A 16,112-nucleotide genomic window follows, 5' to 3' on the forward strand; every position below is an offset into this window, starting at 1 on the left:
TAAAACAGAAAGAGTGTTTTATGTAGTTAAAAGGAAGTTTGTAAAATAGTAATTCGTGTAAATTTAACGCCGTCGGGAAGATATTAAAGGATTGTTGAAAACTTCGTAAGATGATTACGTATTTTTATAACAATTAACTATTTTTATTTTGACAGATCTGCTAATATCAATCACTTTGGAGATGCAGTCGATTGAAAAAAATGTGAACACCAAATACCTTTACATTAATATAAACAAGTGTCAGCTAGATAAATATCTATATATATAAGATTTTTATTGGGTTTTTTTTTAACACGGAGGATTAAAAAACAAAATTTTATGTATTATTGAAGTTTGAACATTATATTACGTAAGTTATTGCAAAAATAATCATGAGTGAATAGTGAATTGTGGAATTCTACCATCTACGGAGTTTTGAAATTTGTAAACTGGAATTAAATCAGTCAAGTTTGATGTAATATGTAATTTGATGGCTTCAAAAAAATATTTTATACTAAAATAGCGCTGCAGTTACCAAAGATCAGACAGTTGGTTTTCGCCTTTTGGTTGTTTTTTTTCACGATATTGTCATGTCGGGGACATTTATAACATAGTTTACAGCATTTGTTTTTGCTCATTGTTGAAGCTCGTATGTTGGTCGACCCATAATTATTTACATGCTTGTCCTTTGTTCGCTATTAATTTTGATAGTTGGCTCATTTGCAATCCCACCCTCATCTCCTTGTTTTTATGATTATACAACAGAAATGAACAAACTGATGAGAGACTTAGCACCCCTATAGAATCTTTTTACAGTCGTCTTTAAAGAAAGTAGTCAGTGAAACATACAAGCTAGTTTCAATTTCGATGCCTGCTTGTTATTAGTTTGTACTGTTCTGATTGACCATATTTACTTTTAATCTAGAAACGACACTAATTTATAGACTGGGTAGGATCATGGTAGTATTACATGAGCTTAATATTATTTCATTCGTTTGAATGCGATACATGTTTTTTAATTGACCCATGTTGCTCATTTTTCTATCAATTGTATATACTCAAACTTAATCTACCGTGAATAAAATGAATAAATTCAGTTAAACACAAAGTCTTTAAAACCAACAAGTATACATTCATTTAATTGATGATTCCATACGGGTGTACATTTAACATGAATCATTTCTCCATAAATTCATCTTTTTGTCTACTTTCTTTTCTCCATTTTAGTCATAACGGAAATAACATGCATAATAGAAATATCGCCTTTATTTCCACAACGCCTAAAAGTTATCTCCATAAACAAATAACTATAATACAAACGTACTATAAGAGGACATAAAACTATCCATGTGTGGCTCTTATATATGCATTGAATTTTTTTTCGATCAACGAAGGACAACTCCGAATAAAGCAGAACATCTTCACCAATTACACAAATGTATATTATTATCATACGAACAAACAACTGTTATACAAAAATAAAAATGAGTATTCTATAATGACTGTATAGATTTAAACTGCGAGATAAAATTAAATTGCATCGTATGTTCGTACTTTTCCTCTCCCAATAACAAAACGAGTACCATCCTACAAAAAAGTATAAATTCAGTAAATTCATGAACTATAATTACAATAGGGTGTACATTTTTATATATATGAAATACTTATACTTTTGTATAAGGTCAATACTTTTGTATAAGGTCAAATATTCCCTATCATACCTTTTTAATTACTTACATGTTTGAAGCAATTAGCTACTACATTATGTCTGTCGTATGTAAGTGACAGGAGTAAAACGATTGTCTAAGCCTACGCAAGGTTTTCAATCAATGAGTTATACAGGATATACAACTCAAAATGAAGAGTTATCAAGTGACCAGAACTCTTACTGGTATGAATTTCTTTATTGGTCAAAATGACCCTCTTACCAACATACAGTGAAAATATTTAAACTTTGCCCTGAGTGTGTCAAGTTTAAAAAAGCGAAACAGTTTGAATTGACTTTTTTTATATACAGAAGCTTTGTATATATTCAGCAAGTAAACCGTCTCGAAGCCTAATTTCCGTAAAACAATAACGGGCCCCAATGAGCCTGGAAATTTCACATAGAAGGGTACCTATATAACATCAATTTTTATAGCAACAGTAGTATAGGGGCAATGGCGATGTCATATACCACATTGGATTGCAACCAGTTTGATCCAGATCAATAAGATTTTATTTTGTATGGTCAACTCTTTTTAGGACAGCACATCCAACGGAAAGTATATTGACTACTTTCATAACTTGTAGATACTCAAGTTATCTTTCAAATGAACTTTACTTTTCTCTTTCAAAATAATAGTTCCAAAGATAATTGCAAAACACAGTTAAATTGGTTAATAACCGTCATTTAGGCGTACATGAAATAATTCCCATACGTTATTTTCACCAATATGGTATGGCATTAGTTTTCTGTTTTGCTTTTTTCAATCATATTGTCATAATATTGTTGTAAAATGATGCCCTTTATGGGTTCTTGATTAGATTAATAAAATTCTTATCTTATCTTATCTTATCTTATCTTATCTTATCTTATCTTATCTTATCTTATCTTATCTTATACTAGTAGCTTTAATTTGAAAAAAAACCCTCAAAAATGCTCTTTCGAATGATTAAAATATCCAATGTTGACAAAGTCACAAAAATATACACAACATATTATTTTTACCTTTATATATACTGGTACAGCAACCCAAAAGTCATGATTTGGTATAACTCGTTTACCAGATTCTTTACGTATAAATATTTGAACGAGTATTCCGATAAGTATGTACAGAAACAATAAAGATACAAACCTACAAAAAAAAACCACATAAAAATAGGACAAAATAGATCAATCTAATTCAAATATAGATAGCTGCTCGCGTTATACTATATATTGGGAGATCTATATTTTAATTAGATTGAAAAATAGAGCACACGAGTTTTACAGCGTTAACGTTTTGAAAATTGCACATAAGCAGTACTGTATTTATGCAGCACTTAACAAATATAACTTTTTATGTTACTCAGTATAAATATACAGGTATGTCTTTTCTCGTGCTATTTATACTTTGGACATGCATGTCCGTAAAAGAGGGGCGAAAGATACCAGAGGGTAAAGTGACACGACATTTCAAAATCAGAATTTATATAATCGTGCCTTAACTTGATTTAACATCTCTCAACCATCAAAGTATCATAATATAAGAACTAGACATTCGTTTTTTTCCTCCAATTATCCCAGTCATTGGGCCGAAGACGACTTTGATAAATTCACAATAAAAAGGTGCGTTTCAAAACATTTATTAATACCCTCTGAACCTGACAATAATGTAGAAGTGTATACATATATATATTCTAAAACACATGTTATCTATCCGTACCCCGAAATGAAGAATTATTAATAACTTACCCTATACATAGTATAGAGCCTACAGATAATCCAGATGAATCACAGACGTATTTGGACTTCAACTGGAACAACTGAAAAGGGAAAGTTTGCATTATTCTGCCAGAGACTCTATATCATGGTCCCGTAAGGGTTGTAGAATTACAGAGGTTGTCGAAAACATCTGAAAATACAATACTAAAGAAATATTAAGCCTCCACTGACAAACTTTATACTAACACTAACAGAAAATAAGTGTAAATATAATATATAGTGAAGCTTATAATGCTTTAAACCCATTGAACTTGAATTAAAGGGTACAAGATACAGTTTAGTATGCCTCATAACTTGACTTACATTTGGAAATTAACAACTAGGGTCGGTAGAGAACAAAACTGTACGACTAAATTGGGGATTTTATCTTTACAATTGTAAATTTTCCATTTATATGTAGCAACAATTAAGCAGCGCGTTCATATGGAGTATACTAGCATATTTTCCGAGTTGAAACGAATTCCAGAGCGTTTCAAATCATGATTTCCATAACAGAGGGTTGTTGCTTACAATGAAACTATTAAACCAAGGGTTCTGAGAAGTAAAATTACCAGTTCGAAAGTGTTATGGACGCCATTACGAATTGTTAGACGTCACCGTTATGGAATATCTGTGTCTACAGATTACTACAGATATGTTCCAACTTCCAAATGTCAAAACAACAATGCCGTTCGATTTACTAGTACTATCACCGAATGAGAATCTTCGGCGAATGTGTACTTACCATTTGTACTTACAACAAGTAACACAACGATTGCCACTTAAAGATCAGGATCTGCTAACCCTTTCGGGGTACCTCAGATAACTCGGATGTAATTTTTAAGGGGTAAGTGGCATCAGTTTTTCATGCAGTGTTTTATGAACTTGCTTATATTGCGTCGTCTTTCGTTTTTTTCGAAGGCGTTGTTAGTTTCTTATGACTTCTGAGTTTTTATTGACCCCATTGGTATCTTCCAGCACACCAAAACCTCATAAACTGTAAGGCACACCAAGCATCAAAAATTGTATGGAACACCATCTAAAGCCTCATAACCTCATCGTAAGGCACTCCAAGCTACATACTGTAAGGAACACCAGATTAAGCCTTCACAAAATGTAAGGCACACCCCCTTTAAGGACGCCAAGCTCATTAACTGTAAGGCATAACAAATCTGATAAACTGTAAGGCACACCAAGCCTCACATACTGTAAGGAACACCAGATTAAGCACGCCTAGCTCATTAACTGTAAGGCATACCAAGCCTCATAAACTGTAAGGCACACCAAGCCTCATTCACTGTAAGGTACACCACGCCTCATACACTGTGAGGCACACCAAGCCTCATACACTGTAAGGCACACCAAGCCTCATACACTAAAGCCACGGAGGCATCGTAAACTGAAAGGTACATAAGGGCTTAAACACTATAAGACAGGCGCACATCATAACTTAAAAGATATATTAACTGTTACACACACCAAGCCTCATAAACTGTAAATAGTTAGCAAAGGTACCAGAATTATAATTTGATACGCCAGACGCGCGTTTCGTCTACATAAGACTCACCAGTGACGCTCAGATCAAAATAGTTATAAAGCCAAACAATTTTAAAAAAAGTTGAAGATCATTGAGGACCTAAAATTCCAAAAAGTTGTGCCAAATACGGCTAAGGTAATCTGTGAGACTTTAAGCATGTCACTTGCCTTACGAACTGTAAGGAATACCAGGCATTCTGAACTGTAAGGCACTCAAGGTCACGTTATTTGTAAAGCACATCAATGCTCATCACCCGAAAGACACTAAAGGCTTCATAAACTGTAAGACACTTGAGGCCCCATAAACTATAAGACAATAGGGCTCCATAAACTGTAAGACACAAAATGCCTCACAAACTGTCAGACACTAAAGGTCTTATAAACTGCAAGGCACTCATAAATTGTAAGTCACCTAAGGTTTCGTAAACTTTTTTTATTTATAAGACACTTAATACTTAGTAACCATTAACAGTACAGCAAATATATCTTCGAATTAAATTTGTCCCATAAACAGCAAAACAGTAAAACAGTAAAACCTGTTGACCCACTATAGTATGTCAACGGAGTGCTGCAATGATCGAAACAACTAGACTTGACTGTATACAAGTAAGCCGCACGACCCCTTGTGTCAAGTTGCGACATACAAGTCCATACAAGTGGTTACTATAAGAAGCCCTTTCACGTTGCGCAGTTAAATCTAACTAGTCGGTCGGTTGATAAATTAGAAAATGTAACCTCGGGTGGTTTACAACCGCAAATATGTTGTCGTGTGAAATTGAGGGCACCGTGATATACAAACAAAATTCTCTGGTTGGCATATCTTGTTTTAAATAAATCAATGTGGAAAGATAAATATACTTACAAAAGTTCCTGTTGGAGGAATGTCCTGTCCAAGGGAAGTCAAGTCTCCGTGTACTGATTTGTCACATACCAAATTGATTACAGCCTTTCTGAAATAAATAATACCCACAAATTGATACATGTGTAAAACTTCTCATTCTGTTATCTTTTGGTTAATTTCGTTGGGTTTCTCTCGCGATCACTGACGTATAATCCACACCTTCCTTTTATTCATATGTTCCGGGCATACTTTAAGATTGTTTCAAAGGCTGTATGAAAAAGGAACGAAAAGGAGTTGATTGTTTATCAAGAGTTTGTTAAAATCAGGTTAACGATCGTTTATTTGATTAAATGCACCGTTACATGAACACGCTTGATTCAACCAAAAATGTGCTGCACTAAAATATCGTAGAAAAATAAAATGGACAGTGTTTCCACAACAGTGATCCATTGAATATTTTTAACTTTGGTCTATGATAAGAACTCTAATATGACTAAGCTTCTTAAGGGCACGATTCTTTTAATGGCATATCTTTTGGGGTGCTCTCTGGAACTCGGTCATCCGACCATCTCTATAGTACACGAAGGATTGCGTTGAATAAAAACCGCAATATGTGAACTTCATTTATTTATTTAGGGAACTTACTGTTCGGCGTTTTGCGTATCACTGTAAGCTATTTGTAGTTGATCTCCGTCGTATGAGAATTCTGCGCTGTCCTGTGTGCCTATAGGTACGTATTGGAATATTGGCCCAGATATTATTTCGTGACATACCTGAAAAGTACATATAATATACAGCATGTTAGGGGATAACCAGTGTACTGTAGGTCAAGGGGTTTAATTGACGACTGTTCATGCAAGCTTTAACATGTTCTGTTTTGTCAATTCTTTTTTTGAGATTCACTTGTTGTCGAGTATCGAGTTGCGAGTTAAGAAAATCGAGTTGCAAGTTAAGAAAGTCGAGTTGCGAGTTACGAAAGTCGAGTTGCGAGTTACAAAAGTCGAGTTGCGAGTTACAAAAGTCGAGTTGCGAGTTACAAAAGTCGAGTTGCGAGTTACGAAAGTCGAGTTTCGAGTTACAAAAGTCGAGTTGCGAGTTACGAAAGTCGAGTTGCGAGTTACGAAAGTCGAGTTGCGAGTTACGAAAGTCGAGCTGCGAGTTACGAAAGTCGAGTTGCGAGTTACGAAAGTCGAGTTGCGAGTTACGAAAGTCGAGTTGCGAGTTACAAAAGTTGAGTTGCGAGTTGAGAAAGTCGAGTTGCGAGTTACGAAAGTCGAGTTGCGAGTTACAAAATTCGAGTTGCGAGTTACAAAAGTCGAGTTGCGAGTTACAAAAGTCGAGTTGCGAGTTACGAACGTCGAGTTGCGAGTTACAAAAGTTGAGTTGCGAGTAAAGAAAATCGAGTTGCGAGTTAAGAAAGTCGAGTTGCGAGTTACAAAAGTCGAATTGCGTAAAAATGTGGAAACTAAAATATTTCAATTTTTTGGTGTAACTGATAACATTTCTGAATGATGATTTCTTATAGAATTGTATATAGTGTTGTTGATTATTTTTGTGGTTTGGACTCTATTTGAGTCTCTTGTAAAAATAAAATGGACTAGATAATCACTACGTTTAGTATTTTCTGAAGAAGCAGATAGCCTTTTGAAATACAGCAGATGGCTTGCATTTTAATTATTTTAAAATTTCATACATAGCACCGTCGTATTAAACGTAAAGGGACATAGCAACTAAACTATATTTCATATATGTAAAACACCCCTTCTGCAGATTTCGTTTAAAGTGGGCTTTTTGGGGCAGCTGCGGAGCCGGGCAATATTCGTTAGTGACCGCAAAATTTATTGTTTGTCAGTGACACTAAAAATTGAGGATGTTAAAATTATATATGTCTTATGCATTGGCTAGAAATGAAGGGGATATGATGGGCGTGAATAAAACCAGTTTAAACACGCCGCTTTTTTGTGTCTGACCAATTTCAGGAACCTTTAGCCTTTGTTGCTCTTGTATACATTTTAATTTTGGTTCATCTTTATATTTAGCAGCATAGAATGGCGTCTACATTCTTTATCTATCTATATTGTGTTTCGGGCCTGCTCAGGGCTTCCTCTAGGTGTGTGATTTTTCGCTGTGTTAATTTGTAGACCTAATGACCTTTGGTTGAATTGTATATTTTGATTTGGTTGCTGTCTTTTTGACTCATTCCCCATTTTTATTCTTTATTTTATAAATGTAGCTGTCAAAGATACTATTGTAAAAACTATATTTGCGCCATTTACAGGTAAGATTTAATTGGAAAGTATAAAATGATTATTGCTACATCGTGATTTCATACGTATTTTTTTAAAGTCAGTGGCAGATCCAGAAATTTTCATAAGTGGGGGCCCACTGACTGACCTAAGAGGGGGCCCGCTCCAGTCACGCTTCAGTGATTCCCTATATAAGCAAACACTTTTTTTTCCCAAAAAGGGGGCCCCTGGCCCCGCCCCCTCCTAAATCCGCCTCTGAAATTATTGGGTAACTTATTAAACTGAGTCACTTAGGTTTAAACTTGAGTTATATAGAAGTGTTCACATGTTTGATATTGTCAATTATAAGTTATTTTAAACTTAATTAAATTAAACATCAACCCAACAATGTTAGATCTGTAAATTTGCTTTCGCAAATTTTTGGTTCTTCCCTCGCCAGGATTCGAACCCATGCTACTGTGATATCGTGACACCAAATCGCCTGCACTATATATATATATATATGTTATAGAGTAAAATTACTTGGATTGTAAGATGATGAAGTTCGCAATTTGAATATTGCTTATAGTGATTTTTTGTATAGCTCTCCCTTTCCATTCTTAAAAAGTCAATATACATTTTAAACCTAGATTCTTATAATTGTAAACTCATTCTATTATATCTTTTTCGCAATACAAATATTCTTTTAAAATTTTTCCAGGTTTGTTAAACATATTAACTTTGGGTTTAGATAGTGTGACCTCTAAACACTCGTGTTTGAAAGACTTGCCTTGGAACTAGACAAAAAATAACAAGATCCTCTGCATACATGAGGCACTCAATTTTGCGGTCATTTATATCAACAGCATCTAGGGTTTCATTTAATGCATCCGGTTAAATTCTTTTATAAAAATCTTAAAAAGGTTGGGATTCAAAATATCCCCTTCGTTTACTTCAATTTGGGAATACAAATTAGAAGTAAGCACATTATCTATTTTCGCACATAATTCACTTTTATTATACATATCTGTCACGATTGCATGGAAATTACTACCTATGTTTGGCGGCAAAAACACACGTTTTTCAAAACGATGGATGTAATAATGAAAACGGAAAATATCGATCTTCAATCGGATTTAAAAAGTCTATATATATATATCGATGTAGTTTTAAAAAGATTAATCTTATTTGAATCGATCTTTTTTCAAGGTTTAAATGTTTAGATCGATCGCTTTTGTCAGGTGAATGTTAATATATATTCAGATATGAAAATAAATCTGCGCATGTTCGGCGTGTTTAAAAATGATGGATGGAATACGAAAAGTAAACATAGATTCGGCTATTTTTTTATTATCTTCTAAATCAATAAGTTCTATTTGTTTGCTGCAAATCCTCATCTTCAAACGCATTGGCCGTTCGTTATTTAGCGATAGATATATAGTTTACACACATATCTTTGTTTAATGACTTGTGATGTACGATCCAAAATAATGATTAATAAGTCCATACGAAATTCCAATGAGCAAACTATTTTCTCAATGATTTTGCAATGTGTTATAGTTTGCGTGAGATGCAGAATTTCCTTTACTATTCTATTTTTAGGATTATTTGTTTACGAAAGGTAATTTATGGTCAGATCGGTTCTTTTTTTGTTGTAGTGTAAACGCATTGAATTAAATAAGATCGATCTCGTCCATTAAGGATACATTATTTTTTTTAAATGCTTCCAGAACTTAACTTATATTAGACTCTAATAAATAAGTATCACATAAACTGTTTCAAATCCCACAATAACGGGAATAACTAAGTTCAGGTGCATGCATGATTTGTTTATCAAATGTGAATCAAACCTGAAAATTCGGTGTAAACAATATTTTTTTAACTCGCAACTCGACTTTCTTAACTCGCAACTCGACTTTTGTAACTCGCATCTCGACTTTTGTAACTCGCAACTCGACTTTTGAAACTCGCAACTCGACTTTTGTAACTCGCAACTCGACTTTCGTAACTCGCAACTCGACTTACTCGACTTTCCTAACTCGCAACTCGACTTTCGTAACTCGCAACTCGACTTACTCGACTTTCCTAACTCGCAACTCGACTTCGTAACTCGCAACTCGACTTCGTAACTCGCAACTCGACTTTCGTAACTCGCAACTCGACTTTTGTAACTCGCAACTCGACTTTTGTAACTCGCAACTCGACTTTCGTAACTCGCAACTAGATTTCCGTAACTCGCAACTCGACTTTCGTAACTCGCAACTCGACTTTCGTAACTCGCAACTCGACTTCCGTAACTCGCAACTCGACTTTCGTAACTCGCAACTCGACTTTCGTAACTCGCAACTCGACTTTTGTAACTCGAAACTCGACTTGCTTAACTCGCAACTCGACTTTCTTAACTCGCAACTTGCAACTCGACGATAAGAAACCCTCTCTTTTTTTTTAGCATATTCGTTTCTTTCTGTGAATGATATGACACTATTTTTTCATTCATTATTTGTCACTGGAAGTTATGCAGCCATGCGTAAACCAGTACACATGACATATGTTTTTGCGCTAGCTAAACAATAAAGAAATATTTTTAAATATATTTGATATGAATATTAAATATAAGGTCATCTATATATCTGTTACCTATCAAAATAGCAAAATACCAAGATATATTGATGTATAACATATACAAAAATTCGTCTAAAGTTTTGAACCGACTAGTAGAGGGGAATAACATACTTAACCCTCGCCAACACGGCTTCACGAGTAAAAGATCATGAGAAAAACAGCTCTTTGAATGCGATATAACAAAAAATTATGAAAACTGAACTAAAGATATCTACTAGACTATATATTCAAATGTTTGACAAAATATACCACGGTCTTCCCTAAACTGGAATCCGCTTGTATTATCGCCACACTCAAATACTTAAACCTCCAAATCATCTACAAATTCATCCAAGAGCATGCTTATATTTGTAATCAGCTGACATAAAAAATAAATCCAGTGTCTGCAACATGAAATATGAACTAGCACTGAAAAGCCTAAAAACGAGGCTCAAAGAATCAAGACTCGCCTATCAAAATTGCAAGTGACCGTGTAGCCATAGGAAGAGACATATATTACAATTGTATTATATGTCTCTGCCATAGGCAAACAAAAAATACTTACAAAAAAACAGCGAAAAACTGTAGTCGTACAACCAATCTTTCAAACCTATTACAACCAGCAGGCGCGGATCCAGGGGGGGGGGGGGGGGGGGGGTCCGGGTTTTTTTTTGGACGATCAATGCATTTGAATGGGGACATGTAGTTGGAACCCCCCTTTTTGTCCTGGGTTAGGACCCCCCCCCCCCCCTTTTAAAATGGCTGGATCCGCCCCTGACCAGCTACAAACAACTGTAGGACATGGTCGAGAACTGAAACAAATTGCCTCTGGTAATCGCCACAGCCATGTCACTTGAAATATTCAACACCATTCAATAACCATGTATATGAAAGAAAAAAACAATGTGTATTGATTTTTGTTCTTTTAAAGAAATATGATGTAGGATACTCACTGCCACATTATTACAGTCGTTGAGAGTAAAAGCATTACATGGATTCCAAGCATAAGCATCTGCTTGTCCATTAGGGTCAATTATATCTGCATATCTGTAAAAGAATGCGCAAAAATTCTGTTTAATTCTGTGTTATAAGACATGAGGCTCTAAAGAGCATGTGTAACTCATCTATAGGTGCATGTGCAACTTCAACAATGAATACTCTTCAACTGTGTGGACTAGGATGGAATTCATGAATTCGTGACAAAAATATGTTTTAGTGATCTTGTATTGCTGATTTTTTTTTCTGATCATAATTTCTGTTCATCTTTAGTTTTCGTCACAATTACGCAGAAAAAAAGAAAAGTTGTCTTTTTAGGGCAGTCACTCCTATCAAGAGTCTAATAAAGATTTCAGCAAAATTTGACTCATTTGTCGATCTGATCTTGTTGATCATTTTTGCTATTAAAAGTATCTATCTATCTTTCATAGTTTGAAAGATAAACATCAAAAACACAAAAAGTCGGTAAATATAGTCATTAATGAACAAGACCTCTTTCAGCAAGGAGTCAAAGAAAATTTCATCCAGATCAATTTGGTATTTGAAATGGCTATCTATCTGTAATAGTTTTCAAGATAAGGGGCAAAACACTAGAAATGGGTAATAAATTGTCACTAAAAGGCAGTAAATGAAATCAGGAGTCTACTAAAGAATTCGGCCATTAGACTTTTTTGTAGATCTTATCTGACTGATCATTTTTGCTATTTCAAGCTTCTATCTATCTATTGTAACTTATAAGATATATGACGAAAATGGGGGAAAAAGTGGTAACAATTGCCACTAAAGGTCAGTAACTCTAATAAGGTATCTTAACAAGAAATCTTACAAAATTAAGAATTAGTTCCCACCCTTTTTTGATTGAAAAGGGCAGATATTTCAGACCAAAATTTAAGAGAGAAAACAGAATATGCTTGAACTGTAATCAAATAGAGGATGAAAAACATAACCTTATTTATTGCAAAAAAATTTAAAATTATAGAAAACAACTATTTAATCAAGATCTGCGCCCTGAAAAAGTTATGAAAACCATTATTAGTTTAATTAACCCACAAAATATTGATGATACAAAAAATATATGCCATTACATAAAATTAATTATGCTTTGAATCTTTGTAATTTTATTCATTTAACCTTGATTTGATATTTTGTCAAACATGATATATATGTATTTATGTGATGTAATATCATGTTAATGTGGGGGAAGACATCATTAAGTCTTTCCACTTTTCTGTGGAAAGACTTATTGTTTTTCTTCTGATTATTATTTTTTTTTTCCGCCAAATTTTGTTCTTGCGATAAATGTTTGTTTCGCAATATGTCGCTTAGATATTTCTCATATGGTATCGTATAGTTTACGCGCTTTTAAATTTTACCCTGCTAAGCCGAACCATTTTCTTTGTAAGAGTTATCTCCCTATTCACTGTTTATCATCTGTGTGCATCTCCTTCGTAACAAAAAAAGATAGCGACAAAATTCTTTTTACAAATTGTTCGTTACATCCTCAGTAATTTTTGGCGCATTTGGAGCGAAGCGATTCGATGAAATTTTATAGGAGTTATCTACCTTTACAAAATAAATTTGTCGGTATGTTTATTTAACTCATAAACCGTTAACTGTATAACCCTGGAATGTTTTTATTTGAGTCCAATGGGTCCCAACTTAGAAAATGAGGTCAAGGTCAAAGGTCAAGGTCAAGTTCTAAATTGTGACTTTTGCTTGTTTTTGCATTTTCTCCGACACTTTGAGAGATACACATAAAAGAACAAGTGCAAATGTCAGCTTTATTGTAATGAAGATATGTTACATTTAGTCTTATACAATTAAATGGCATCTTATAGGAGTTGGTGCCCCTGAAATGTCTTGATATGAAGTTATTTGATTATAACTTCAATTAAGTTCATTATAAAGACATTTGACCTCATACAAAAGGTTAAGTGACTAATGACCTTGAAAAATGGCTACCGGAAGTGACCTTTAGAAAACCGGAAGTAGCTATTTTTGCAATTTCTTTCACCTAAAAGTACCCAGAATCCATATATTTTGTCATATAGATACATGAACAGATTACTGAAGACTAAAAATGACTTCCAACAAACCGGAAGTGGCCAATTATCTCCCATTCTACATACAAAAGTATATAGAAACTATATATTTTTGGAATCAGTGTGAAAGAAGCTATCATATGAGACCGGATGTGACATTAATTTCACCGGTAGTAGCATATTATCTCCCTTATATCACTCAAAAAGATAATTAAACCATCATTTATCGCATCAGTATAAAGAAACTACCTTCTTATCCAAATTACTTTAGTTTGGAAAGACTTTCAATTGTTCTCTGAACAATTGGTTTTTAATTATACTTGTATTGATTTTCCTGATTTAATAAAAACTTGTATCATCGGACGATTTCAACTACTAAACTTATGGATCTTGTGTTGCTGATAGTTTTCAGTTTTCTGATTTATGTTTCAATCTACCTATTTTAATTTTTCTGACATTAGACAATTTTTTTTTAAATCGTCATTAAAGGGCTATTACTCCAATCAGGAGTCGTCTGACGATTTTGACATTTTTTGTAGATCTTATCTTGCTGATCATTTGTGCTTCTTACCGTTTCTCTATATCTATTATAATTTCAAGATAAAAGATCATAATAGGCAAAAATGGAGAAAATAAATGATAAAATTCTTCGCTTTTAAAAGGGCAAAATCTATAGACATTAGGTAGATCAGCATTGTAAACTCGCACCTGCAAAGTGGAAAGGGATTAACATAAGTTGCAAAACTTATTTCACAATCCACTATAAATAAATATGTTTAAACTAACCATGTTCAAGAATATTGGACATTTCCAAGCGAGATAACCCTACATTTTTTTTTAATAAAAACTCTGATAGTTTTAAATTGCTCACCGAGATATATAATTTATTATGACAAATGATATCTCGTATGTGTATTAAAATTAAGTCTTTATAATTTTGGTAAATTGACATAACCTCGGTTTTGAATGTATCTGTGTTATTCAATTGTTCATTTTCCCCCCGAAATATATCATGGTCACAGTATATCAAATTCATAAACTGTCATTTTGATTGCATTTCAAAATGCAGTTGACAACAGAAAACATTGAGTTAAAAAAAAATCTTGATAATTAGATTGTTTCATCATTTTTCAATCTTATCTGCTATGGAAAAATTAACTGCGACGAATATCGGAATTTTTAAGAATTTTTTTAAGTCAAAGGTACAATAACCACAATAGTAACATAGGGAAAAAAGAAAAAAAGTATGAAGGCTATTTTCAAATGTCCATTGACAACAGTAAACGCTGACTTTATTTTTTTTTTTTTTTTTTTAAGTATCATATTTGGAAATCCTTCTTAAAGTTCACTTGCTATGGACATTTTTTATCACGTTTTTTGTAAAAAAAAGATATTTTAAAAATCATAACAGGGTATAAGTGTTTTCCGTTTACATCAATGATAACTATAAAATTTATAAGATTTATCTAAGACATAGCACGTGTACTGATTAATTTAAAAATTTAAATGTCCTTCATTCTTGTGTATGGGATGACGGACACCAAATGTGTGAGAAGTGAACTTCGTTTGCTATTTTCTATAAAGTTTGTCATGGTTTAAATCAATCACTAAATTCCAGAATCTATAAGAATAAAACACAGTGCATTTTTGAACAGATAACTAAAAATTCATTACACAAAAGTTTAACAAAAAAAAAACCCCGAACTTGCAAAACATTTCGGGCTTTTCTCGTGTTAATTGTCGAAAAAAATAATAGAACCCTACCTTACATTCAGGAGAAGAGGGTAGTTAAAAGTAAGATATGAGAAAATCGGAAGCTAACTGATAAAAGTGAAAAGTCAACAGAATTAAACTGTGACTTGATTGATGAAGATAACCTGAGTCGTGTGTGTAAGAATGCAGTCACGGATTGATTGGAGAAAAAGAAGACATGACTGAATGAGCCATGTAGATGAAAGGATTTGTGTCTTTTGATTTGATTAGGGACTTTCCGTTTAGAATTTTCCTCAGAGTTCAGTATTTATGTGATTTCACTTTTTTTTCGCAAACAGTGACGGTTCCTTTCCTGACATGAAATCAAATCTTATTGAGTCAGCAAAATAATTGTTAGACTCTGAACCATGTTGCTATAAATAAAAAGAACAAACTTACGCAGGGGTTCCATCCTTTTTCGCCAATGGAGTTAAATCAATTAAATGTCCAGAATCTGTTAGACAAGAACATGCTGATTTTTTAGTGCAACTCTTTGCTAGAACGTTCGAACTACATAGAATCAAAATGATACAAACACATGAACATCCAAAGGTAAATTGTAACATTTTGAATTAAGTCAACTTACACCTAAATCGTCATGTGATTATATTGATAATAGATACGAGAACTGAGTTTCATAGGGCTTTGTTACGTGATAACACTTTAATGTAGATAAAGATCTGAAATGAGAGCAT

The 16,112-nt window shown here is 33.6% G+C and overlaps 1 protein-coding gene across 1 annotated transcript; it reads right to left on the reverse strand.

Annotated features, from left to right (window-relative positions):
* Positions 1-1,090: 1,090 nt before the first annotated feature.
* On the reverse strand, positions 1,091-16,018 carry LOC139513211 (uncharacterized). Its single transcript, XM_071301501.1, has 7 exons — positions 15,817-16,018; positions 11,581-11,674; positions 6,447-6,574; positions 5,823-5,910; positions 3,416-3,486; positions 2,690-2,816; positions 1,091-1,566 (listed from the first exon to the last, which is right to left on the reverse strand). Exons 1-7 carry the CDS (start codon positions 15,981-15,983, stop codon positions 1,510-1,512), a joined length of 732 nt encoding a protein of 243 aa, XP_071157602.1. The 5' UTR covers positions 15,984-16,018; the 3' UTR covers positions 1,091-1,509.
* Between the last annotated feature and the right edge of the window lie 94 nt (positions 16,019-16,112).

The sequence above is a fragment of the Mytilus edulis genome, chromosome 2 (genome assembly GCF_963676685.1).
Source record: "Mytilus edulis chromosome 2, xbMytEdul2.2, whole genome shotgun sequence".
NCBI lineage: Eukaryota > Metazoa > Mollusca > Bivalvia > Mytilida > Mytilidae > Mytilus > Mytilus edulis.

Coding starts and splice junctions, on each gene's coding strand:
- LOC139513211 (XM_071301501.1), bottom strand. CDS start 15,983: ATGTTACAATTTACCTTTGGATGTTCATGTGTTTGTATCATTTTGATT. Junction 6,575..11,580: donor ACGACTGTAATAATGTGGCA/GTGAGTATCCTA, acceptor TGTACTTTTCAG/GTATGTCACGAAATAATATC. Junction 5,911..6,446: donor GATACGCAAAACGCCGAACA/GTAAGTTCCCTA, acceptor TATTTATTTCAG/AAAGGCTGTAATCAATTTGG.